Genomic DNA, 27,045 nt, shown 5'->3' on the forward strand with positions numbered 1-27,045 from the left:
TTTCAATTTGATTTGTCTGTCAGTTGGCTATCTTATTTCGAAATTTTATATTGTAAATTCCAAATTGATCCAGGCATTTCAAGGGAGAAGCTGAAATCGAAGTGCCACGCCTCATTTTGTTCAAATTACAGATTTCCAATCAAAGATCAATGTGAAGGATTAACTTTAATTGGGAAATGTGTAATTTAAATCATTTGTTTCGCGGTGCGCAGAGATACCACTACTCGTGCTGTCGCCGGAGAATGCACTGCTGTTCCCCCGGGCAGAACAGAACCACGGAGGAATCAATCGAACTGTGCTGTCCCCCAACGTGTCCAAGGATTACTGGTTCTGACAAAATTACTGCAGTTGAGAAATCTTCTACGGGCAAACAATTACCAAGGAAATCGTCCTCGTCCTCACACAAGCTCGAAGATCCCTCGAAAACAAACCCTCTTCCAAAGAAGAGAAGTTGCCCAACCACCAGCCAAAGAAAAAACAAAAATAAATCAAATGATAGTTCACTCTCCAAGGGGAGTCCAGTGCAATCCAACTTAAGCCACAAAGTTTCTGGCGATAGCTCTGAGAAAATAAAAAGACTATCTGCTGGATCTATAAGGCTTAAGACCAAGGTAAGGGATTATTTAAGATCTCTGGAGATATTTAAATAGCTAATATGGGGACTTCTCTCTTACCTCCCTTTTGCTTAGATGTCTGGCATCTTCGGTGAGAAAGACTCCCTGATGCCAGGAGGCTCTTCTGCCTGTGATTGCGACTTATCAATGGCTGTGTTTTCCTCGAAAACATCGCGGAAAAGTAAAAAAATGAAACCTTGTAATTCAAAATCAGAGCCACAGGACGCAGATTCAAAGACTGTTGTAAAGGCCAAGCCAAAGTTCAAGAAAATAGTGCCTAGAAGGTGGCCAACCAAATCACCAGTATGTGCGATTGAGGGACTTAAGACCCAACAACAGCAACAAGATGGTATTTGGTGAGTTAGCATTAGAAAAGACTAGTTTTCTGTTCTAACAGAACCTCAATAGGTTCGAGTGCAATTTACCTGTTCGTGTGAATATTCCTTTTCCTATAAGCCTAGCCAGTCTATTTGGTTTGCAGTCATTCCCAGACAATGTCAGTCAATGTAAAGCCCTTGTTCCGGCAACAAATTGTGGAGACCCCTTCTGCTTGACAACGCGCAAGGCTCTGCCGGCTCCCATTTCAGAACCTCAACCCGCAACTGCTAAAAAGGGACTTAGGCGATTAAGGAAACGTCCTAGTCCCTGTCCCTGCGAGACATCCACTCAAACCGGAGATGATGAATCCGATTTGCTTCGCTGCCTGTGGGAAATCAAAGATCAACTGGCAGCCAAATCCACTGAATGTCGTTGCTTTGCCGAGAAGTCCACATATGTTAGGACTCTTAAAGACCAGAAGAAAGCCAGTGAAGAGGTAAGCCCCTTGAAAGAAAGTGAGGAAACATTATTATCAAATAACGAAGTGCGGAAACCAACTACTAAAACTAAGAAAACTGAAAAGAAGAAAAGTCAGTCAGTTGCATCAACAAGTGTTCCAAGTGTTCTAAACAATGTTCCTAAGGTACCTAGTAAGTCCAAGAAAACTGAAAAGAAACCTAAGGAAATCAAGCCAATTTCATCAGCAAGTTCTTTCCTAAAGGAAGCACAAAAGCCACGTATTAAGACTGATAAAGCAGAAGAGAAATCTAGAAAACCCAAGGCAACTGCATCCACAAAAAAGCTTACAAGTAAGAGTTCCTCGAAAATTTCAAAAAAAGTAGAAATCGATTCTCAAAAGCTAGAAGAGAAAGTCGAAATAGAACCACAAGATCAAAAACCAATAATAGTCACATCCACAAAAAAGGTTACAAGTAAGAGTTCCTCGAAAATTTCCCAAAAAGTAGACCACGATTCTCAAAAGCTAGAAGACAAAGAAGGAAAAGGACCACAAGTTCAAACACCAATAATAGTCACAAAGCCAAGAGAGTCAGTGGATTCAATAAAAGTTAAAGAAATCGAGAAGAATCCTAAATCTCTTGATCCTGAACCTAATGTAAAAAATAATTCTCTGGAAAAGCTACAAATGAAAGAGATCGAACCAAAACCAGAAGTTGAAGAAAATAACTCTAAGCAAATTCAGGAAGAATGGGTTGATCCCGTGCCATCAATTGCTTGCTGCTGCCGCCGTCAGACCTTTCCAAAGGAGCATGAATGGATTGATCCCGAGCCAGCAACTGCGTACTGCTGCCGTCGTCAGACCTTTGCGAATGAATGGAACTGCCCGAATGAATGTCAAGGATCGGAGTACCAGCCATGTTGCATGTACCGCGCTTATAGCTCATGGACTCCTTCAATGTATCAACCCCACCAATATCCTGGACATTGTTATCAACAATCCTGGCCGACCTGCCAGAGAAACACTTGTCATAGAAACCACACCCCGGAAGCTGTATGCTTGTATCAAAGATCACCGACAGCAACATGGCCATGTAGGCCATGTGGGCAATATGTTAATATGAACGAAATCGATCCAGTTGTAAAGCCATCCGTCGCATTCTGCCAACATACTCAGGTCTATCCTGAATATACCTGTGCCATGTCACAAGGATCACAAAGCCAATCTAGTTGTATGTACCAATGCCGGACTTCTGGGCATTGCTGTCATCGATGTGGCCAAAACTGGCAGAATCAAAGGCCGGCAATTCCAGTATCCTCTTCAACAGAATATAATAAAAAGGCTCTATTAAAAAAATCATTAAATAGGAATACTTCTCCGAAAGATAGTTTAAGCTCACAGACTCCTATAGCATGTCCTTGCAGCCCAGGAGTTCGAAGAAATAGATCCATTTGCTTCAGAGTGTGCAGATCTCAATCGAAAATAAGTAACGAGACTGGACATACCAACGATAGTGAAGCTGAACAAAAATGTGAATCATGTGATACATCTTCATGTAGAAGCAAACACCAACCCTTTGATCGCCTTAGCACTGGTCAAGAAATCATTGGTATTGATGAGTCCCAATCTGGCAGTATTTCTCGAGAAAAAAAATCAGTCAGTGGCTCTATTTTGAAGAATAAAATTGACCAAGAATATTATTTTCCTTTGGACAACAAAAGTAAACGATCAAAGAAATCAATAAATTCGGAAGAGAAAGCATATAAGTCTTCTTATCAAAGTTTTGGTGTTTCAAAAAAGGAAACTTCTGATATGATATGTGTTAAAGACCTTCCCAGTAAGGAAGATGGAAATATAGAAAGTAAGTCCAGTAGGGGTTCTGGTAAAACAGGCTCAAAGGTGTGTTCTACAGGAAAACTAAAAGGTGAATCACAAATGAAGGATAATATTTCATGTAAACAAAACAAGTCTAAAGATGGCATAACTGAAGACCAGCTAATAGTAAGCTTTACGAATCGGAGTTTCTGCCAAAACTCGGAGGAACTCAACAGAACTTCTTCGGAGAAACAGCAAAAAATATCACAAACATCTTCAAATGGTATCAAAACGGATGAAGATTTGGCATCACAATATTCAGAAAAACCCCAAACTAAGGCTCGCAGTTTGAGAGGATCAAGTAGGACAGATCAAGAACAGGATATCGATGGAGCTCCAGGAACAAGCTGCAAATTTGACTCAAGACTAATATATTCCAAATTAAAGCAACAATCCTCCAAGGAAAGGCAACGTTTAAAAAGGGTTTCTGATAGTAAGAACATTATTCCATCTAAAGGTAAAGCCACGAAACCAAAGAATCAATCAATTCCATATCTAAGCAACAGGCCAGCGAGTGGTATGAGTGAGCGATCAAATACGACGATATGTCAAAAACAAGCGAAAAACCTGGAAATGTCTCCAATGATTCCTGTATTAGTAAATAAAATGCAGCGATCCTACTCAGCACCAGGATGCTTAAGAACACCAGTCATATATCGCCAGTGCTTCTCACCAAGAAATCAAATCCCCGATAAATTGTACACCTTAACACATGATTCTGACACCGTTCAGGACGAAAGTTGCGATAGCGAAATGGAACAAATACCCACACGAAGGATTCAAGAAAAATATAAACCAGACAAGGACATGTGTAAAATTCCAGATTATAGCCTGAAAGCTAGTATGATGCCAACCAAGCAAAGATGCAATGCAAGGCAGGAGCAACAGAGAGCGAATACTGATTACCGAAATAGGCAGCTAAGAAGGTAGGTCATGGCCTTAACTTGAACTGCATATTGATTTTAACTGATTTTAGTCCTAGGCAAAATCCACCAATGGAGCTTGTGCCCTGTCCAAACAGGAAAACTAAAAATGATTGCCAGCCGGATGAATGGTGAGAGTTATTTTAAACATTTAATTATAATAATAATTTTTAAAATTTAATTTAAGGAGAGAGCAGCTACCTGTGTCTAGCTCCAGCGAATTGCAAATGGAATCAGATAAATCATATCAGGTTCCAAAGATTAGGGGCCAACCAAGAGGTCCTTCATCCCAAGAGCATTTACCGTATCGTCAAAACACAAAATGTCCGCATATGGGGAGTTCCCAAAACAAAGGAAGGCTCAGGAAGTCAAGTTCCAACATCACTTCTAGCCCATCGGAGGAAGAATGTTCTACTTCTGATCATACCTTTTCTAGTCCAAGTTCATCTAAGAACCTAAGAACTTATGGCCAGCGTAATCAAAGGGATATAAAGAGACAATCGACAATGAGGAAGCAATGTTCTGAAGTTTCTCTCAGTGAATCAGAGGATGGATGTGATTCTCATTACTCGAAAGCTTGTAAATGTCAGCGGAAAATCTATCATGGCAAACTTAAGAGTCCATCAGCTTCTTCAAGTTCCCGTAATCCGGCTTCAAAATACAGTTTATCCGTTGAAAGTAGTGGTAAAAGCCAGTTCTCAGGAAAAACCAGCAGTGGTACCTCCTACAGTAAGCAAACTAAGAAAAATAGGTCACGCTGCATTAATAGAAATAGTTCTCAGACATCAATGAGCCACCAATCTGAACCTATAACAGGAAATTCCGATTCTAGTTTAGCAGAAAACTCACTTCTAACCTCGAAAGAAGTATCTCAAGAGTCCAGATCTGCGGCATCATGCAAATGCTCTTATAGAAAGTCCAACCAATCTGGAAAAACAACAGATGAGGAGATGGATACGGTTACTCTACTGCAACCCCGTCGTCTTCGTAGCAATGAGAGTATGAAGATTTGGAATACCGACGTTGGCCCTGGCAATACCGTACTTCTTGAGATAAAGACCACCTGCAATAAGCAGAATCTACTCCAGACCTGCGGACGACCGCCCTGCAACTTCACTCGTGAGCATTACGCGGGGATTCCTCCAGTGCCGGGTTACCATCCTCAGAATGAGAGCACTTTTGAAGAAACTTTCCTAATAGAGCCCAGTGAGCATTGGAGCACTGTTAGGTCACTGGGTGTAACACCAGCTCCTAGTTGTCAGCAGCAGCAGCTACAAATCGTCGATCCCCATCATCAACATGCATACAACTATTACCCCCAACTAGTTAGGGAGGCAGTAGAAGCCCTACCCCTTGGGTTCTACGATCACACCATTCAGCAGTACAACATCATTCGCATGGACTCTGACTTCCAGGTGCCTTCTATTGGACAGGAAATCATTCAGGCTATAGATGCAGTGCCCCGAACTCCTTGCCAATGCGGATGTGTAGGTTGTTCCTATGGAAATCCGGTCCAGCAGCAAATTATGAGACCAGTTCAGGATTCCACTCGTCACTTCATTCAGCCGCAAAATCAAATGCAGACGCAACCTAGGAACTTCTGTTCTCGGCCAAACCGACAAGCGGAATATCAAAACTAATTCATAAATAGAAAAGACGAATCATTTTTTACAAAAATGTACGCTGCAGGGATTTATTAATTTAAACAGAAGTTTGCAAGTTGCTGCCTACTCTAAACATTAATATATTTTTGACCAAAGTCACCAGACTAGTCGATCTAGCTATCATAAACATTGTATATGATTGAAGATACGATCGGAACCGGGCTACAATATATAATAACTGCCATAGCAACCACCCATATCAATCACTTTTGTCAATTAATATTTTTTTTAATCTAAGTAAATATATCTCAGGGGATATGGGGGTTAAGAAGTAAAGTAATTTTCAATTGAAATTCAATTTATCAACATTTTAATAATTTTATTAGCAACAATAATTTTATGATAAATTAATAAATTAACATTTAAGTCTGACTCGTAAAACAGACAACATTTTTAATATGAAGCTTAAAATTGTCTCCAAAGTTTAATACAATTAATTCAATTGAATAATTAAATAATTGAGTTTACATTAGCATCTATCAAATCTGATTTTTGTCGGATACTTTTACTTTTTAAAATAATTAAGAAATTTAATAACATTAAGCTATTTGAAAACGTCTTTTATTTATATGCTACAATAATAAATATGCTATAATGATATACATAAGTCCTTCAAAAAGTATAGTATACAAATTTTTTGTCGTCCCTGCTTAATTTGGTATAAATTTGTATTTTATTCATAACTCTTATTTGCGATCCCTGCTTTTAATTCAACCTTTTAAAATTAATTTTTTTGACTTGAAAATAAATCGCATTGGGTTGCGCCAACTGTAGAGATGCGAAAACACCGCAAATCGATAGCAAGCACGCGATAGTATCGATGAGTATCGCCGTGGTTAAACCCACCTCTAAGCGATGTACAAAAACAACATTTGTTTATATGATTAATTTTTACCTTACACACTCAAACGAATATAAATGTAGCCAATAATACGAAAACAATAGGCAACATTGATAAGATAAGATAACTACCAACAGTCCCAATGTCTTTCGCGTACACTTTAATGCACAAATAGCGCGGAGCGAACGGTTTGAATTTGTTCATGGAAATAACACAAAATATTTGTCAGTAAACAATGGCAACTCACGCCGAGAAGGAATTCTACCATTTGGTATGTACATTTGCCACTTAATTGTTAAAAAGGAAATCCGTTGAAACTGATACTCACACAATGAGTGTTCTTTGTAGTGCGGGGGTGTCGGGTGTCGCCACCCGTAAATGTTTATACACATACAGACACTTGCCGCCGAGTCCGAGTATATAGACATTTGCATAAACATTCACTTAAAGCCACAAGTCAGCCTTGAACCAGATCTTATATGTAGGGGGAACGGGAGGAGCTCTCTAAAAACCGCACAATAATAGGAAATTTCTCCAGTGTGAATGTGAATGAATGATGAATGGCTGTAGGTGACCCAGAAAAGCAGCATAGAAACTGCATTGAATGCTGAATGCTTGCAACCTTTGCAACGACCTACTTCAGGCTACCAAAATTAAAGATAACCGGCTTGAAATTATGTATAAAAATCAGATTAGCCCGTTCTTTGTTGCCAGCCAGATAACATTTAGCATTCCGAGTGATTCATTCCTGCAGAGAATGAATATCTTGAGATAATAACATATCATTATAGATAATATATAGCAACCGCATTACCATTCCATCAGAATAGGAACACACATTTACTATCAGTAACTATTAATCTTGAGTTTCAAATTTAAAAACGAAAAGTTTATGGACTGATTCATGAATTTCAGCATAACAACATGTTTATAGTTTCATTATCGGTCACTCTGAATCACACAGTTTTTGGAATGTTCAGTTTCAGTATTAATAAACATTATCTCTTATGTACAGAACGTCAGCGTTAATAAAGCCTTAAATGGCCTGGAGGCGCCGCTCAAAACCAAACATGCCCGCTCCATTATTATTATGATCCACAAGACCAAGGAGGCAAAGTCCTTCTGGATGATGATCTCACGGCAACCCTTAATGCAGAACCGATTCACCGCCTGGAAGTTTTCCCATCTCCTGCACAAGGTCCTGCGAGAGGCGCATGAAAGTGCCATAAGGCACTCGCAGAGTCACAAGAAAATGATCCTCGAGGTGGGCAAGATGTGGGGGCTGCTACAGGATGACATCGGATGCTGTATACAGGCGTACAGCAAGCTGCTGGCCACCAAGTTGAATTTCCACGACAAGAATCGAATGTTTCCTGGATCCCTGAATATTTCCTTCACCGAACTCTTTGTGGCTGTTGATCGGGATTTAAACTATTGGTAAAATGAAATCTACATAAATAATAGGATTTTAAATCAATTTAGCAAAGTATACAAAACAAGGAATAATTAAATATTAAAAATTTGCTTAAAACTTAAAATATTTCATGGCATACTTTCTCAGACCTTAATTGATTTTAAATCCATATTTATTTATGTTTAAATTTTAAGAACTTTCTAACAAACTGCTCTTAATTCTAGCTTCCAGTTATGCGTGGAAATTTTCGATTACTTGGAGGATATCATTGCCCTGCAACAGACCATATTTTCTTCAATGGAAAAGTACCGAATGTCCTCGATGACACCGCAAGGACAGTGCAGGCTTGCGCCCATAGTCTGTCTCATTCAGGATTCCAATGCTCTGTACGATATGAGCGTCCGTCTAATGTTCAAACTGCACGATGGCATACCCTATGATGTGGTTTCGGGCCACAGAGATCGGTTTTATGGTTTGTTCTTGAAGCTCAAGAGTTTCTACAACAATGTTCGTCCGCTGCAGTACTTCAAGGATTTAATCACAGTTCCCGAGTTGCCGGACACAAGTCCGAACTTCAAGTCGCAAAACGATTTCAGCAGCTATGTACCGCCAGTTGTACACGTGCCCCAAGAACCCGATCCGGTTGTGGAGGATCTGGTGGACACCAACAACCACGAAGCGGAGGCGTTTAGTCAGGCCCAGCAGCAGTTGACCATGTTGGAGGGTATAATAAGCGAGAAGGAGGCTGGCATTGAGGAGCTTTCCTACAAATTGGTGGCCTTGCAAAAGAACTATGATGATCTGCAGCAGAGTTACAGGCAGGATGTGCAGGAGTTGCAGCAGAACAACACTATCCTGTCCAATGATTTGGTATTGGCGAGGGAAATGTGTGCCACTTTTCGGATGCAAAACGATGATCTGGAGCTGCAGCTAAACCAAAATCCAATTTTAATGCGTGAGTTTGTGCAGATATACATATATCTTTTTTTTACAATATAACTTATAATATAATTAATTAATATAATTGAAATTAATTTAGAGAAAGCCATGGAGGAAGAGGAGAAGCACAAGTTATCTTCGGAGAAATTCAACAAACTAAAAACCCTCTACACCAAAATTCGGGATGAACACATTCAGCTATTAAGAGAGGTCAGTAGTTTCCATTTTTCTCTATTCTTTACTTGATAAATTATTAATTTTAATTTCAGCAAAGTGAGTCTAATAAATCTTTAAACAAGGAGAAGCAAGTGAACTCACAGCTTTTGCTGGAAACAAAAGAACTTACCAACGAAATTTCCAAGATCAAAGGGAATGTGGAGGAAAAAGATAAGGCCAACTTGGCTCTGCAGAAACAAGTTGAAGAGCACAAGGAAAAGATAACGCAGCTGGAAACAATAAAAAACGAAATCGAGGAAAAATACGATGATGTTGTTAAAGAGAAACAAATGCAGGCTCTAGACATCACTTCCACCTCCGAGAATTTAAGGTTGAATTGCCTTAAAATTGAAGACCTCAATGGAGCCCTCAACGAAACCCAGGAAAAACTGTTGAAAGCCGAAAGCCAAATAAATGCAAAGAGCAGCGAAATTGAGAATCATTTAAAAGCCTTTGAAGCGGAGAAGGCTTTGCTCTTGACCAAGATTGAACAACTAAATGCGGAGCATAAAACCAACCATGAAGCTCAAAGTACACAATTGCAGGAAACTAAAAACCATTTGGATGAAAAAGAAAAGGAATTCAGCGAAACAAGAGAAAAGCTAACAGCCGCCGAGAGCCTAGTGAGCTCGAAGAATATTGAAATTGAAAACAATCAAAAGGCTTTTGAAGCTGAAAAGCTTTTGCTCTTGACCAAAATCGAGCAGTTGAATGTGGAACATAAATCCCATCAAGAGGCGCAAAATGCTGAATTGCAAAAAACAATAAATAACTTGGAGCAAAAGGAAACTGCTTTGCAGGTAATTATCATTCAGAAATGTATGTAAGAGAAAATATAATTCAATTTATTCTCGCTTCAACAGGAATCCCAGGAAACTGTGAAACAACTTAGGCAAGACAATTCCTTGATGACTCAACGCAGTGAGGATTTGCAAGGCAAACTCACTACCATTGAGGAAAAACTCAACCAGGCAACACAACAGATTGCTTCCGTAACAAATTCCTATCAAACTTGTAGCTCTGACCTTAGCGAACTCCGAAAATTGGTCATCAAAACGTTGAGGGAAATCTGCAATTCAAAGTTAAGCAGCTCGGAACAACAGCCCTTGGATGCAGTGCCTGCCATTATAAGTGAAATGGAATCCCTGCTTAATAAATTCAATAATTCCACGGCTATAGAGTATGTTTCTACGACTGAAGGCATTCACGATGTGATGTACTTGGGCTATGTATTCATAAAGCTGTACGATCAATGCGATGTTATTTATAAAACAACAACGGCTATTGAGACGGGTCAAGGTAAGTGCGTTTGATCATCAACTTTACAATAAATATAAAATTTTATTTTACTTTTCCAGAGATTTTCACGAAAACTTCATTGGTTTGCTCAGATGTCTGCCAATTGTTTCAATATTTGTTGAATAACGAAGCAAAGGATGGGCAACAAATTATAACTGAAGTGCAAGCGAAGCTAACAGATATCCGAAAATTAATTGAGAAGATTAAGGCCACCTTCGAACAGAAGATCGACTTGGACAAGCTACTCGAAATAGAGCTGCGTGAGATGGATGCTGCCATCGATGATGCAGCCAGCAAGATAACCGACCTACTGGCCAAGGCTCGGGAGAAGGACAATCAGACCAATTTGGAGGTGAACGGAAAGATTGTGGACTCGTGTACGACGTTAATGGAATGCGTCAAGGTTCTGATCCAGAAATCACGTCTTTTACAGCACGAAATTGTGGCTTCCCAAAAAGGTGAGTCCGAAATAACGAAAAAAAACAACAGAAGTCACTCATATTTATGAATTTAAATATTTACATATAAATTAAAATTTTAATATTAAAACCCCTTTAGGAAATGCAAGTGCCAATGAATTCTATAGGCGAAACAGCCAGTGGTCTGATGGCTTGATTTCCGCCTCAAAGAGCGTGGCCAAGGCGGCCAACTATCTCGTCGAGGCTGCCAACAAGGCCATCGAAAGTGAGTCTGGCAAAAACTTTGAGCTCATTGTGGCCGCCCAGGAAATTGCCGCCTGCACCACACAGATGGTGATAGCCAGCAAGGTCAAGGCCGAACGCAATAGCCAAAAGCTGTCCGACTTGACCAAGGCCTCGCGCAGCGTTACCCAAGCAACGGGCACCCTGGTGGCCACCGTTAAGGATTGTAACGCCCAGCTGGAGCAGCAGAGCGAGCTCGAGCTGGCCAAGCTAACGCCATCGCAAATTAAAACAATGGAAATGGAAATCCATGTCAAAGTACTCGAAATCGAGCAGGCGCTTCAAACACAGCGCCAGAAGCTGGCGTCGTTCAGGAGAGAGCACTACAAGAATGCCGAGTATTAAACAATAAAAATACTGTCTATATATGTTATCTATAAACGTTACTAACCTTAAAAGCATTCTTATTTTACCAATGCCCATCATGACAACCCTTATATACAGATATACAGCAGTCAGTTCATCTGAAATATTCCATTTTGATCGCCTTTTGATCCTTGGTTTTTATTGAACCAACAAATTGTTTCCAGAAACCTAATCTTAAATTTTAAAATGTTTTATATTGCACACTGTAGATCGGAAATAAAGTAACACCTATTGCCAAAGAAAATAAATTGTTAAAGGTTTTCTTTTGTCAAAAAGGTTTATTTGTATTATCACGAACCGGATTATTGCATTTTATAAAACGGCATGTTCACGTTCATCAAAGACACTTTTTGCGTAGTTTATCTAAAAGAAACAATATGAATATATGTGATAGTTGTTTGTCGCAAATTGTAAACGTAAATAAAAGTAACTTATGCTATAAAAAAAAAGAATATCTTTATAATTGCAATACTGCGGAGGGTATTATTTATTTTTGTAGAGCTTTCTGAATGTAACTTATTGAATAATATTCCTATTTTTTGCAGGTAATATTCTAATATCAAAATCCAATGGTTTCGTTTCGGTTTTCCAAAGTTAGCTTTCTTTTTGTTTTTTCTTTACTATTTTCTCTTTCTCAAAAATACTTTTCCAAGGTTTTTGAACTGAACTTGAATTCTGCCGAAAGAAATTCCAAAATCAGGTTTTTTATTTTGGAAAAACTATGGATCTCGAGATTATTTTTCCATATATATTGTCAAATTCGAGATATTTAAATATATATCTGTAAAAATATGGATATAAATTCAAGATATACATTCTCGAAATCCAATAATAAATGTTCCAAATTTTTAAAAAATAATTTTAAAGGCAATAATAGTTTTTAATAAATCTTAACGATTGTTTAGAGAACAAAAACTTATTGAAGTTATACCTCAATTCTTTTTAAACATTTTTAAAACCTGACAAACAGAACATTTTCTGAGACCGGATTTGAGTTCAGTAGTTTATAAACTATCGGAAAAAGTATATCCCCCTTCTTGCTTCCAAAAAGCTATTATGTTTAACTGACATAAAATGAAAATTGGAATAGAATTGATGTTCATGATCCAATTTTAAGGGTATTGGAACATTGGTTTTCCAAAATTTATTAAGTACAATCACTACTTACACATCTCGATGCCGCCTCAGCGCACTCCTCCGACCGACATCGTATCCTTGGTCTGGTTATTTTCGGTAGATTTGTGGATATTTCAATGTAGTGACACGCCGCCGATGCCGTTCTACTGCTCGTCGATGGCGTTGTGCCCACGTTCGTAATCAGCGGATGGCACGAGAGTATCTCGCAGAGATGACACTCAAGCATTATGGTTGGGTTGCCGTCGACTAATGAAAAAATTCGTACAAATTCGGTGGAAACCAACAAGCGCAGTCTCGCCTCCTTATCACTCCACAGATTCGCCTCGTAGGAGATGATCTTTTCCGAAAAGTTCTTGTGATTGATGAGGTATAGGTACTGTTGCCCTTTGCTTTGCCGGTTGGAAAACAAGGGTAGAAGGCCGCCAGGAGCACCAGTCACACACCTCGGCAGTCTCTTTCGATCCGGAGTGTTTTTCTGAGTATCCCGACTTGTTTCTCGCACCGCACTGGCCGTTTCTGAGGCCAAGTCTAGCACTCCTATGATGGGTTTAGTCACGGTGCCAACCAATCCCTTGCCCAGGCCACTAAGAAAGCCAGGAACTCCACCATCGTAGGCCCCGTCGTAGGTATGCCTCACAATACTCGTCACGCCGCCGAGCAATCCAAATCCGAGACCCTTCAGACCCGCTGCCAGGTGTCCGCCGGACGTATTGGACTGCAGTTCCAGTATCCGTTGCCTGGTCTCATTGTCGTGATCATTCAGCACCACCTTTCCCAGGCTATCCGAAAGGGTTTCCGTTAGCTTTGCCGTCGAATTCGATATCCCATGCGTTACGTTCTTCACTAGACTCTTGACGGAGCCCTCGAAAATCAGTCCGGAAACGCCCTCGGATAGATCGTTGGCGAAACCCAGAGGGTTTCCCAGAAAATCCACACTTCCCAATATAGCCGCAGCATGCCACTTGACTTGATTGACGTAGTGCTTTTTCATTTCCTTCAGATACACGTCCAGTGTTTCAAAGTGTAACCTATCCGAATACCTGTCCAGCTCAATGAGAGCGTCTTCGAATTTAATCAGAGTGAGTCCTAGGGTTTTTTTTGTTTCATGCAGCTCCACGGGTAGCTTGGAGGATGTGAAGGCGGAAAGTCGTACCTGAAAGGAAGAATTGTATTATGTGAAGAGAGAGAGATTTACTGAAAGAGCTTAAGGGGGTAAGGTGTTTAATTGTGCCAATATCTTAAGAATATGTTCAATATCTAAAGAATATTTTGTCAAAGTTTCACATCAATCATAGCAAAATTGACGGAAGTTGAGGTAGGTTGTTGTGCAACGTTTGAGTACCAAAAAAGTGCCAAACATTAACTCCAAATTGCTTAGATGTTTCGTTATCATATGGTATTTAATCTATTAAGCTTACTTTACTTTAAAAAGTGAAAACGTTCAATTAAGCAATGTAAAATATTCACCTGCGTCGCTCCAATACTCAAATTTTCAAAGTAGTATCTCTTCATATCCTGCAGAATTGGCTGCTTGTCCTCAAAGTTTTCAAATTGATATTGCACACTCAGATTCTGCCTGTTGATCTTGCCATAGCCCAGAAACGAGGCCACTTTCAGTATGAGCTTCTCATCCAAATTTGCAGTGCATGGCTTCAAGTCCAGGGTCAAGTACTTGAAAATGATTGCGTTCTTATTCGGACAAGGCAACATTTTCAGCTTGAGAACGACAGCGTTCTTGTGTTGATCATGGTCCGAGGATGAGGTTTGCGTATGCAAGGCTATTTGACTGACAGCGTCCAGCAACTGGTTATCGATTTGGATGTAGGAAATGTTCAAATCCAGGGAGTTCTCCAAAGCACCCTGCGATATATCGCAGTGTATGTGATCGAGGCTGATGAACATGATTTCCTCGCAAGGCTTTCGGGTTATTATGGAAATGCCAATGCCTTTCACGAGCTCAACGTTGATCTGGAATTAGTAAATAATATATATTATATATAACATGGAGAATATAGGGTTTTACCCACCAGATACTCATGCGTGATCGATATCTTCCCCTTGTCCGTAATTTGTCTATTGTTGAGGGAAGCGTGCATCCAGAGTAAATCGGGAGTGAGGAATACTGAATTTTGTTTAATTTTAATATCACATATTTCTATTGTGGAAATGGGGCCATCCATTCTCGTCGACAGTTCCAATTGGCCGGAGCCAGGCCTCAGCTTTTGTGCCACAATGTGTTGGCCAATCGGTATGGATTGGTGATTGCTTGAATTATTCTCCGTGCGGCCCACATACGCTTCACAGTTGGGCCTCAGGCCAACCTCATATCGGGACTGGAATGTTGTAGATTTAAAATCAAATCATCAATAATTCATCACATATTTATCAATGAATCATCATAATTAATCACTGTTTTATCAATTCATCACCTAGCATCAACAAGTTATCAAGTATTCATCAACTATTCATACTTATTCTTCAACACTTGATAGCTTTTTCATGTACATTTCATCAGCATTATTCATATGAGGGAGGGAAAGAGTCGGTCTTGGAATGACAGATGAAACATTGATGGCAGTGACCCATTGATGACATTTGATACTTCAGGGATATAGAATTCTGCTTACCTGAACACACATATTAGCATGACACATAAGCCGGCCGTTCTCAAACCTCCAAGTCTGGGTGGTAACCCTCTGCTTGTTGGGCGTTCGAACCACCAAAGTTGTAAACTCCATGGGATTCGGGGGCTTCTCCAGATCCAGTACCAGACGCACTGCATTGGCATCGTTCGATTGAATCGGTGGCGTGGATCCCTCGTGCTCAAGCTGACCGTTCGAATTCATGAGCCACAACTGGGAACGATCCCCCGAATTCTTTTCCATTATCACCACTTTCCGGCCGCGAACTCCCAACACCAAATGCCTGTGTGGGCTGCTCTCCTCATCACTGGTCGATCGCTCGAATGTCCCGTGAAATGCTATGTAAATGAAGTTGGTGTACGTCAGCGTCTTCTTTATGTTGTTCACATTGTTGATGGGAAACTCGATCATGTTGCCACCCGGCGCCTCCATCAGCAGTGCCTGCAGTCCCAAAGGATCGTCCAAGACGTAAGACAAGGACGATTGCGGACGAACTGGCGTAATCCAAACTGGCTTGGAACGCAGCTGCGAGAAATTGATGACTACCTCCGAGCAATTATCAATTCGAATCGGTGGTGGTAGAGTACGAGCGTCGGTAAACAGGAGGATAAATGTGGCATCCTTGGAGATGATTTCCAGTCTCAGAAAGAACATATCACCCCACTCGTTGCGCACATTGATGTACAGACTTTGTACATCATCATTAATGGGTATTCCCTTCGACCAGCAGCAGCACTCCACATCCGGAATGCGCACGCAAATGAACTGCTCCTGATCCCAGTTGGGCCAGTGGAAGGCGAAGTTGCAATCGATCGGCGCTGAAATGATCTTACGCGGGTCCGGTCGATCCTGAAATGTAATTATAAGTTGAATTTATACATTTTATGTTTTTTTTTTCGAGATGAAATCAAGAATTGTTAGGATTAAACCAGGTATCTCTTGAATCTTAAATTTAAGTATCTTATTTTTTATCAGAGTAAAGTAAAAAGTTACTTACATAGTTGACAATGTCGCACAGTTGCATAAACTCGAGTCGGTAACCACTTCGGTTGTGCAGGTGAAATCTGGGAGAGAGTGTCACAAAAGTGGTACTGGCATACAGACCCCTTCCACGCCTCACGCTGATTCCGATCGCATAACTTCCCTTGGTGTTCTCCGCCCGCAGTTCCCGGTGAGTTAGGTCCTTGTGCGTACTGAAACTTTTGCACCACTGAAAGAAGGTTTAGGAAGAGTGGCTATTAACAAAGCGCAAGAGAAAAGTTCAACTAAGGATGCTTAACCAAAGATCGCAATATACATAAGTGTATCAAGTTCTGTGGCTTCTATACTCTATTTTTTTTAATTAAAAGAAATAGTTATCTACTGATAACTTACCGTATTATTCAAGCCGAAGGCTCTTCCCAGTCGCAACTCCAGGGCCGGCGATCCTTCCTGGTCGGAGAAGGAGAACATCAGAGGCGCCACTTGTCGCGCCGTTTCGTGCTCCTCAAATTGCCCCGCTGCCGTGTTATTGGTTCCCTCCTGCTTGTAAATCAGCGGAAGTCCCGTCTTGTTGATGATCCAAACCGGAGCACTGATATAGATTTCCATGCCCTTGCCCTTGACAAACTGAATGGAGATGCGGAGGTGCAGCTCCCGCTTCTTGATGTCGAACAGCTTCAGTTTCGTTTCCACCACGCCCGTGTGACTCGTGGGCACTTTTAGTTGTCCAGATAGCTGAAAGTTGTCCAGAGTGATGCTGAGATTCAGGGGCTGGTAGATGTTCACGTTGTAGATGTTGGCACTCTCCGAGGAGTTTATCCTGCCGGTGGCATGCTCATGGATCTTGAACATCAAGTCGCAGCAAAGCATATTGTTGATCTTCAGAGGAGGCAACAGGGTGATGAGGTGGCCCGGCAGGGTCTGCTCCTTGACGTGGTAAATAATTCTGCTGATATTGACCAGGGTGTACAAGATACTCTTGTTTTGGTCGTAGCTCACCAGCAACTGCCGGGTGTTGTCCTTGCCGCAGAGCTTCCACAGGATCTCCTCGTTGCTGAAGCCTGTCTCCTCGTAGGCCTCGCTCTCACTGTGCGTACTGTGCGCCACATGCAACGAGGCATCGATGAATTTCAACGGCAAGGGCAGCTCATCGTTGGGCTTTACCACACTGATGGCAGTTAACCCGTCACTCTGCGTGCTCTTCAGCGACATCTTGAGGAATACGTTTCGGTCCAGCTTGTTGACTATGAACAGCGAGGACTTTACCTTGATCAGCTTCTGAGCGGATCCAATCAGGGATATATCGAAGACTATCCTACTCTTCGTGGAGTACTGCGAATCCAGATTGGTGGTGCGGAAGAACATGCCCACCTTGTCTATGGATATGGGTCCTATCAGAGTCCAGCCGTGGATCTGAACGAAAATCTGATGCAAGTTTAACTGGTGGGAGTGGACGTGCCGCAGCTTACTCTTCTGGCTGAAATCGAAGGTCTTCGTCTCGTTGGGCTGCACCGAACTCCAGTTCTTGATCAGCTCGAACTGCTGCAAGTCCGAGCAGGACAGGTCCCCCAGGGGGGCATAGATCGGCTTGAAGAGCAGCGGTGTGCCGGTGAGATTTTGCAGGGCAAATGGAATGAAGGGGGAACGTTGCCTGAAGTTCTTGGCCCCGTTGTCGTTGAAATCGTTGGTCCAGTTCTTCAGAACCATGTGAAAGAGTTCTATAAAAGTGGAGGTGACATTCAGCTTGAGCATCTGCTTGCTAGAAACACCAATCTCAAAGCGCTTCTTGTTCTCATTCAGGTGACCCTTGGTGTACTTCCACTTCAGATTCGACTCCCAAGTCTCGGCCACCGGCTCCCAGCCGCTGAGCCTACGATTGTAATAGTTGACAGCGGCCTCTGTGTCAATGTTGCCCAGGCTAAAGTGCTGGATATTGGACTCTTTGGGATTGGGATCCTTGGTCTTGAAGGTGTAGTTGAGGAGAAACTTCGAGAGCGACACCTCCAGCAGCGGAACATCGGCGTCCATGCAGTCGTCAATGATGAATACCGATATGAGGCTGGCATCCACCACAGCGGTCTTCATTTCCAGGGCGGGATTTTTGTACGTACTCTGCTTCTGCTGCGACAGCCACAGAGCCGCATCGTTGATCCGCCAATTGTTCACCTGCATGGCATACAGACAGTCGGACAGCTCGAAGCCCATGGCCACCAGGGGAGCCACCTTCTCCAGGTCCGAATTGGCCTTGGATATCACATTTTTCGACCGCGATGTTTGTGTGGGCAAGAGCCTCACCATCCGCGAGAACAGCTTGACATCCACATACGACAGTCGAATATTCAGTGGCTTTTGAATGAGTATATTCAGGCAATTACTCCTCAACTCTATGTTCAGGGTGAAGGGATCGATTATGGACAGAGCGCTCTCCTCCTCGGCGTCCAAAGTGCAGGAGAAGATTTCCAGGTGATTTATGTCCAGGGAGAGAGGCACCGAATTGCTGTTGGGCTTATAACAAATAACCGTCGTGCTCTTCAAAATAATGGCATTCGAGTCCAGGCGACTGCACTCCTCGGCCAATATTATCTCGGAATCTGTGATGTTCACCACAAACTCTGTGGAGACGGTATTGTCAACCTGTTGCTTCTGCGAAACCTGACTATTAACCACTGTGGGCGCTGCAGGTGAGTCCTCCTGGAGGTAGGATTTCAATTGATCCAGGAAGCTGATTAGAGCAAACACTCGCATATTATTGAGCATTATCGTGTACTTGCTGAAGTTGGCCTTCTTGCGACAGTGGATTTCCACCTGCACAGAGTTCTCTATCCTCGCCTCCTTCTTCGACGGCTCCAGAATATTCTTGAACATGTTCTCATTGCCCGCCCCAGCCTCCACCTTCCTTTCGTCCACAATCAGTATGTTGCTCGATATCAAGTCAATATCCTGCGAGCCATCGCTGAACAAGTCTATTTCCAGCGCCGACTTCAGGAAGTGGATGCAGGCCAACGGCTCTATGACAGCACTCTGCGAGGTGTTCAGAGCCAGCAGCAGGGAGACATCTTCCAACAGAATACGTATCGAAATTAGTATGGAAATTGTTCTGGGTAACACCTCGCTCTTTTTCTGAACAAGACTGATGGTCGAAAGACGCTCAATGGAGGTGCAACTATTGTTGTGGTAATTCATGTAAATGTCATCCGTTTGCTCGCCAATATTATTGTTTAAAAAGCTCCGAATCAACTTGTACTGCTGAATATTCACCATGCCATTCAGCTTTGAGAAGGTTCCCTGAACACTGATATCCGGACAGACGCGATCGCCCTCCGCCGATAGATTTCGCTCCAGTTGTAGGTGCAGAAAGCAGGATTCGTTGAAGAAGGGCTGACCCAGTCGCAGGAAGTTCATGTCGGCAATCACAATTCGATTCTTCTCTTGCTCACCTTTCGCTTTCATCGAGCTCCTTTCGCCGGAGAACAGGTTTATGTTGACCAGATCGATGCGCATTACGTCCAGGATTTCATTAGGATTTGGAGTGGCGGTCATTTTGCTTATAATATTCTCATCGCTGGCCAAGTGGAAGCTGTTCTTCAGGGTGAATTGTCCGAGATAAGCGATAATTACCTCGTTTCTGTTGTAGCAAGCCGGGAGAACAATAACCGGGGAGTCTGCTTGAATTACCAGCTTCATTTTCGATGGACGCATATTTTGTTCACTGCCGCTTTGACTTTGTTTCTTTAGTTTTCTTATCACAGGCTATAAAAAAACCATAAACTGGTCAACATTTAATTTAGTTCTTTAGGTTGTTGTGACCTTACCGTTTGCAATTGCAGCAGATCTTTGACAAATACATGCAGTTCAGTGGAAAATCGTTTTGTGTGAATATAATGGACAGCAGCCATGTTAATGCGCAAGGTGGAGTCGGTGTCCAAGGTTTTTAGCGCCTCCAAATCCACAAGTTTTCTAGATAATAAAGAATAATCAATAAACTCTGCCTTTAAAATCTCTTTTTCTTTTACAACAAGATTGTAAATACATGAAGGGAGTAGAGAATTTTGAACTTTGTTATTAACTTTAGCTTAGTTCACATACACGTAGAACTTTTTCGATTAAATCGATTTTAAATCAATCTTAAATCGATTTATCGAAAGAAAAATAGATTAATCAATTATAAAATCGATTTTATTTCCAGCCTTAATATAAATAAAGAGTTTATTAATTTACTTTACTTACTTTTTATATACAAAATTGAGCGCTTCCGTTCCACTTGTTAAAAACTTTTGCTTGTAAATATTCCCGTACTTAGTTAGATCGTAAACAGACACTGATCCCAGACAGCCCTCAACTATTTTGGATCTATGGTCCTGAAGAATCACAAACACGGCATTGGACACATTCACTCTGGAGAGAAGGGACTCGTTTCGAATGAGGGTAAAGTTAAAGCTTCTGATGGACACTTTCAGTCTGCTGAAGAGCTCGTCAATATCTGATGTAATAAAATAATAATAATATTATATATTAATAATAAAAACACCACAACTTACGTGTCTCTACCAGCTTCTTCTCTTCCGTATAGTTTTGATTCAAGTTATCGGCGGAAACCAAGCCGAAAAAGTCGAATATCGTATACCAGCGCTCCACACAAATGGCCAAGTTCAAGCAATTAAATTGAATCGAACTTGACTTTTCTAGTTTACTGTCCTGAGCCGACCTTCCTGTATGGGATTTATAAGTCACCAAGGTCTGGCTCTCCCTGGGCTGCTTCCCCAACTCCCGTTTGCTGTTTCTGCAGAACGTTGACGGTTTCTTCTCGCCGCTGAAACTCTTTAGCTGCATATAATCGTAGAAGCAGGAAGGCACGGAGCTAGATCGGGATTTCAATGAATTGCAGTAGCCCGGCAGGTCGGGACAGGAGGACGAGGTCAGTTCATTTTTCTTGCTACTCTTTTCGAGGTCTATCGAAGTCACCATATTTCTAAACGGTGATGTGAAATCCGATTTCAAGTCTTCCATTAGGACCGACTTTAGCATTACTTCCACGTCCTTGTCGTGACCCTTGGCGATGTGCTTTACGTTAAAGTCTTTGAATGTCAAATTGATCAGATCGTTGTGGAATTCATTTTGCAGGTTTATTTGGAATACCGGCATTGAAAACTGTATAGTCGTGCTGATAACGTGCTCGTCATCGATGCTCGAAGTGGGTTCACTGTCTCCATTTTGATCAAGGTCTTCGGGGTCGCTTGTTAAGCCATTTGAAAAGTTCGTTGCGTATTGAATGCACTCTAAGAGTAGCTCATATTGCTTTCGGTTTAAAGATACTTTTAAAGCCTCAACCATAGTTCCTTTTATCTGTAAATTGAGGCATTATGAAAGCTTTACGATAAATGGGGTTATTTATATAATAATAAAACCTACCGTTAAACTATTCAATTGCTTTTCCTGACCATTATCTTCACTATAGCCCGCATAAATGGGTAAAGTGATGGCTGTGTCGTGCAATATGGGTATTGCATCCTTATTTTTGGCTGGATGTACATTAAAGCTGTATTCGCTTTCGTCAATATTCAATGAATAAACGTAGGTGTTTTTGATTTCTATCGTATATGATTCATTATAATCGTCCGAGTCGCTAGGCTTCGAGACTGAATTTGTGCAGCTAATTTTACCCAAATTGGCTATTAAAACATTTGTACTTGTGTTGGAAATTGGTAGAATAATTATTGGACTGCTAATTATAATATCAAGCCTGTAAGAAAATACAAAAATTTATATATATTTCAGGTAACTCACGTCGGTGTAAATATACTATAAGAGTTATTTTCTAATTGTATTAAAATAAAAGTACTACTCCGTATTATTCACTTTTAATATAAAAAAAATAAACGAATAAATATAATTTTTAATTTTTATAAAAATTTGAATAATGCTTTTTTAAACAGTAATTTTAAAATGATTTTTTTTACAGATTAAAAAACAAAATAAGACTTTTTGTGAACTTTTATTTTTGGCTTACCAATTGTCCTGGCGATTTCGCTGTGGATGAACTGGTCCTGTTTGCTCGACTGCCCTTACCTGTTGCACAAATTCCTTAGCCATATCAGTGGCTTTATTACCTATCGAGGTGGCAAACTCTCTAAATATAAGAAATGTATATATAATAATATAAGAAATGCTATAATGATTCTACAACTCACCGCAAACTCCTTTTAAAGTATGTTATACAAGCATTTACATCCCTTAAAAATCTGGGACAATGAGTATAAGAAGCTGAGGCCATTCGCATATGAAATGTGCAAGTGGTTTTGTCGCTCCAATGACTTTGAAAGCTTATGGCATCGCTGTCGTCATCGTCGTTTTTCTCTTCGTTGTAATTATTTGAGTAGATTTCGTTTGAAAGTTGACTCAAAACCGTTTGCTTATTCGTGTCGGAAGTCCTTAGGATTGTGTCTCGGCCCACAGAAAGAATTCGCGGGTGACAAAAGGCTTCTGGAGTTATGTCAATCACTTGTATTCCACCGAGAGAGCCAAAGATGGACAGATCCGATTGAAATGATGCATTAATCTTGGCTTCTGTCAACGTAACAGTTCCCACTTTTCGCCCAATATTAAATTTGTCGCGTTTAATGGTATACAACAACAGGATATTCAAGCGAAAGAAGTCGAAAAATATCTCATTATGCGTTTTTTGATCAACTTGATCTTCATCCAATTCCTCCTTTGGTCTTTCTTCAAGCATTGATTCTTTTCTGAGCTCTTCGGTTTCACTTGAGAAAATATTCTGCGTCAAAAGTGTACGTTTTGCAAAGTTTAAAATTTCAAGAATCGTATCCTGATTGGCTGAAATTACACTTTATATTTTAATGTAATTAAACAATTGTTAATACCTACCAATAATATCCAAACTATTGAAAGTAATGCTGGTTGTGTGAAGTTGCGCCGAATTGTTTTGATTTGGCGGCACAATTTTAATGTCAATAGAAATGAGGGCCTGGGAGTCCTCATCCTCGCAGAATTCCGTTGACTTGTCACCTATAAAGATGAATTAATATTTAAAAAAAAAATAATAATAAACAGTTCTTAACAAAAATGATCAGTAGTATTAGTTAAAATTGTATACCGCTTTTAATTTAGTAATAATACGCTTTTTAAATCATTGCATAATATTTTTTGTACATACCCATTTTAATATTTTGAACTGCTTTTGTAATCATGTGCGGACTAGTAGCTCTATCGAAAAAATTTGGTGATCCCGGCGAGGTTGGCGAAACAACTGCACTATGCTTAAGGCTGCCAGACAAGCTATCCATTCTGAATAAATTAAATTAAATTATCATATTAAAGGCTTGGTAAGCTAAGCATTCTAACAAGCTTTTGATGGTTAATTGAAAAAGTAAACTTAGCTTACCCAACGTGCCGATGACTGGCCACCAACAGCTCAAAGTCCGGACCGAAGGACTGTATGGCATCCACCAGGAGTAGTCCGTGAACCGACATCGAAATGTTCGTTTCGTTTGATTCTTTGGTCAAGCCAGCTCGTGCTCCAATAATTTGCAACTCGGCTATACTCCGTTCCGTTGACTGCATCTCTATCACCAGTTGGTCCATCACGAACTCAATGACCACTCGGCTGCGGTCATCCTCAGCCAGGTTCTTGATTCGTTCGCTGGCGTATATGGTGTTGCCTCCCCTGTAGATATTCTCCATTTCCCTGGAGGCCTTTATGATGGGTCTCATGATGTTGCAGCAATTGTTAATGAGCTCCTCGTTGCCGTGGATCAATATCGTGGGGCAGGTGCCGAAGAGCATGAACGATGGGTACTCGGGATCCACGGTGAATATGTTCCTCTGCTCGAGGGTTAGGTTAATATTGAATTTATCAATCAGGTGGAAATTCGATGAGGTTTTCAGGCAGGCCTGCCACCGCTCCTCGTACTTGCAGACCAGAACTTGCAGGTTGGTAAAGTTGATAAGATACTTATCATAGATCTTGTTATGCAGGACGTACTCCAGCTGAACGTTCTTGTTCAGGAAGCCCTCCTCTAGCGTGGGATTTTCGAGTAATGTTGGAGATTCTGAGCCACTTTTCTCCGATGCCGGGGGCGTTGAGCACGGCGTTAGGTAGGTTTCGTCATCGTCGCTTTGATTACTATCCGTTACAGCCGATTCTATCACAGGTATCGTTCGCTTAACCTCCATCTTTCTCATCTCCAGCTTGCCAAAGTCCAGTAAAACCATCAAGGAGTTGGTAACTTTGTAGTTTTCCAGAAAAATTATACGCGGAGCAAATATTTCTATTTCAAACATCCAAGTCTTTCGATTTACCTGATAAAAGAATGGTATTAGTAGAGAATTAGAAGGGATAATTGGGAGCTAATCACCTCATTCCCGCTGAACATCTGATTCCAGTTCTTCATAAAGTCCGTCTTCTCCTCGACGCGATCGCGCGGCGTGTATTTCTCGGGACTAGAGTCGGCCAGAAAATCGAAGAGCCACTGTATGGCGTCCTCGTTGTAAGTAAGATCCAAGCCCTTCGATTTGATATTAAGTTGAAACCGTAAGTGATTACAATTTTCGTATTGTAGCTGGAACAGAATATCCTCCTCCAGGGGGACACTCTTCGTGACACTCCCCGTCTGCGGCTTAATCAAATAACTGTGCATGGTATCCAGGCTGGTCTTGTCTATCAGGTAGATCTCTTGCAGGGACACGCCCACCGTGTAGGAAGTCAATTGCGGGCTCAGTTGAAGGTAGGCGGAAAAGTTATTAAATTGCATTTCCATGGACTTGCTCCGCTCGTCGCAAAGCCTCTCGTCCGTCTGCAGGATGATCAGGCCCTTCAACAGCTTGATAGAAAAGTGCCCGAAGACGGCATCGCTCTTGAGGTCCGACGAGTTCTGAAGGGAGTTCTCCAGGGCCACCAAAATGTCGTCTTCCAAGTGCTTCAGCGACTCATCCTGCTCGCCGTTGGGAGTGCTCGGGCTGTTGGCATACCAGCCCATCCAGTTGGGAAACCAATGGAACAGCATGTTCTTCCCCTTGACGTCCTGCGACTCGAAGGAGAAGCCTTTGGTGAAGACCTTCTCGAAGCTAATTCTTCGCATAACGGTCAGGTCCGTGATGTTCCTGTCGCCCTCGATGTACGCCTTGAACTCTTTGTCGTCGCTGGACAGATTCTCATTCGGATTCAAGATGATCGTCTTGTAGAGCAGCATGTAGCGGAGGTTCTCCTTCAGGGTGGCCCACTTCTCCTCATTGCTTTTGAAGTCGAAGCCATGACAGGCGACGGCATATCGCCACCATTGGCTCGGATTAAGCGCCACGCTGCAGTTGGGTCGCCTCAGTCTGTACTGCCGCACCTCGCGCACGTGGCGAACTTCCGAGAGCTTATCTAACATCTGCACTCGCTGGACTTTGGATATGTCTATCACTACTTCGGGCACCAGGAGCTCGCAAGAGACCCTGGGCTTGTCTTTGGTTCGTATCACCTGTTGGCACTTGTCGCGCTTCCATCGCGCCGTCGCGCAAATGGGCTTGATGATGAAGTTATGTGGCCTCAGTTCGCAGGTGGAGTGCATCTTCTCGAGGATCTCCTGGTTGGAGTACGACTGACATTTGATGTCGTCGTGCAGCAGGTCCCAGTACACGGACAGCTCCTTGAGCTCCACCAGCTTGTAGTTCATCTCGCTGTTGTTCATCTTGTAGGACCCGTTGGTCCAATCACAGTCGCAGCTCTGGGCGGTCAGGGATCCGATCCTGATGCCCGTGCATATCTTGCTCTTGCCGGTCTCCACAATGTCCTCGAACCGAAAGTGAACGTCGGATATCTTGAGCTCGATGTTGTCGATGATGTTGGTGGCCATGTTGGTGCCGTACTTCAGCCAGTTGTTGTACGAGGAGAAGTAGTATGACTCCATTTGCTTGCCCTTCTCCGACCGCCAGCCGGCTTCGGCCGTGTCCAGCACGGCTAGCTTGTACTCCAGATCCTGCTGCTTCTCCTTCTCATAGTCCCAGTTGTCCAGGTTCTTGGGGCAAATGATGCAGAACAGTCCCTCGATCGAGATGCACCAGGGCGAGGTCCGGAACTGACGAACCGGGATCTGTAGCTTGATTTTGCGAATGCTGCCGGCGGTGACTTCCACCGGCAGATTGAAAGAGCGAAGCGCATCCTTGCGTATGGGTATATTCTCGAGCTCGACCTCGCCTAGGTGGGGAAAATAGCAGTAAGTACTGATGCAAAATAAAGATAAACAATTATATCACTAAAGGAAAATTACCCGACAGCAGCGCCACCGAGAGCTGGGCCGAGTTCAGATTCTCCAGATATTTGCCAAGATATGTATTCAAAACCCAAGTTATGAGGTCTCGTAACATTTTTTACCGACGACGCTAATTCTATTTGTAATATTTTTTGTTTTTATCAACTTTCCACCGAGAACTGTAAACATATGATTGAGGCCTATTCACACGACTGTAGCGTAAATCGGAACGCGGAATTGGAACGCGGCCTTTTGCAAGAAGCGAAGACTGCCAACAGGTGGTTATCCTTATACCCACTAAAAAATATTGCTCATTTAATAATTTATTGACCAAAGTCGTTGCTAATTTTGAATAAATTATATGTGTTTTTATTTTAATTAAAAAATGAATTTAATTCTTGTTGCCTG

The 27,045-nt window shown here is 41.8% G+C and overlaps 3 protein-coding genes across 6 annotated transcripts; 2 read left to right on the forward strand and 1 right to left on the reverse strand.

Annotated features, from left to right (window-relative positions):
* Window positions 1–26: 26 nt before the first annotated feature.
* On the forward strand, window positions 27–6,040 carry LOC121502231 (microtubule-associated protein futsch). 2 transcript variants are annotated; one of them, XM_041775314.2, is made up of 5 exons: window positions 27–611; window positions 690–970; window positions 1,023–4,190; window positions 4,241–4,318; window positions 4,375–6,040. In XM_041775314.2, the coding sequence occupies exons 1-5, from the start codon at window positions 177–179 to the stop codon at window positions 5,825–5,827; spliced, it is 5,415 nt and encodes a 1,804-aa protein (XP_041631248.2). In that variant the 5' UTR covers window positions 27–176; the 3' UTR covers window positions 5,828–6,040. The 2 variants fall into 2 exon arrangements, with proteins under 2 accessions (XP_041631248.2, XP_070141874.1); XM_070285773.1 differs by having other exon boundaries at window positions 4,247–4,318.
* Window positions 6,041–6,726: 686 nt separating this feature from the next.
* On the forward strand, window positions 6,727–11,924 carry Hip1 (Huntingtin interacting protein 1). Of its 2 annotated transcripts, XM_070285012.1 has the most exons (9): window positions 6,727–6,963; window positions 7,708–8,129; window positions 8,331–8,578; window positions 8,651–9,061; window positions 9,146–9,255; window positions 9,315–10,061; window positions 10,125–10,560; window positions 10,620–11,018; window positions 11,119–11,924. In XM_070285012.1, the coding sequence occupies exons 1-9, from the start codon at window positions 6,928–6,930 to the stop codon at window positions 11,604–11,606; spliced, it is 3,297 nt and encodes a 1,098-aa protein (XP_070141113.1). In that variant the 5' UTR covers window positions 6,727–6,927; the 3' UTR covers window positions 11,607–11,924. The 2 variants fall into 2 exon arrangements, with proteins under 2 accessions (XP_070141113.1, XP_017016380.1); XM_017160891.3 differs by having other exon boundaries at window positions 6,728–6,963; window positions 8,331–9,061.
* On the reverse strand, window positions 11,743–27,041 carry Vps13D (vacuolar protein sorting 13D). Of its 2 annotated transcripts, XM_041775556.2 has the most exons (19): window positions 26,656–27,041; window positions 24,760–26,582; window positions 23,787–24,703; window positions 23,559–23,689; window positions 23,270–23,410; window positions 22,576–23,218; window positions 22,395–22,514; window positions 21,797–22,127; window positions 20,926–21,730; window positions 20,615–20,867; window positions 20,200–20,344; window positions 16,781–20,137; window positions 16,404–16,616; window positions 15,392–16,255; window positions 14,792–15,097; window positions 14,232–14,732; window positions 12,796–13,917; window positions 11,926–11,990; window positions 11,743–11,855 (listed from the first exon to the last, which is right to left on the reverse strand). In XM_041775556.2, the coding sequence occupies exons 1-18, from the start codon at window positions 26,750–26,752 to the stop codon at window positions 11,940–11,942; spliced, it is 11,820 nt and encodes a 3,939-aa protein (XP_041631490.1). In that variant the 5' UTR covers window positions 26,753–27,041; the 3' UTR covers window positions 11,743–11,855; window positions 11,926–11,939. The 2 variants fall into 2 exon arrangements, with proteins under 2 accessions (XP_041631490.1, XP_017016378.1); XM_017160889.3 differs by lacking the exon at window positions 11,743–11,855 and having other exon boundaries at window positions 11,894–11,990.
* Window positions 27,042–27,045: the final 4 nt, after the last annotated feature.

The sequence above is a fragment of the Drosophila kikkawai genome, chromosome 3L (assembly GCF_030179895.1).
Source record: "Drosophila kikkawai strain 14028-0561.14 chromosome 3L, DkikHiC1v2, whole genome shotgun sequence".
NCBI lineage: Eukaryota > Metazoa > Arthropoda > Insecta > Diptera > Drosophilidae > Drosophila > Drosophila kikkawai.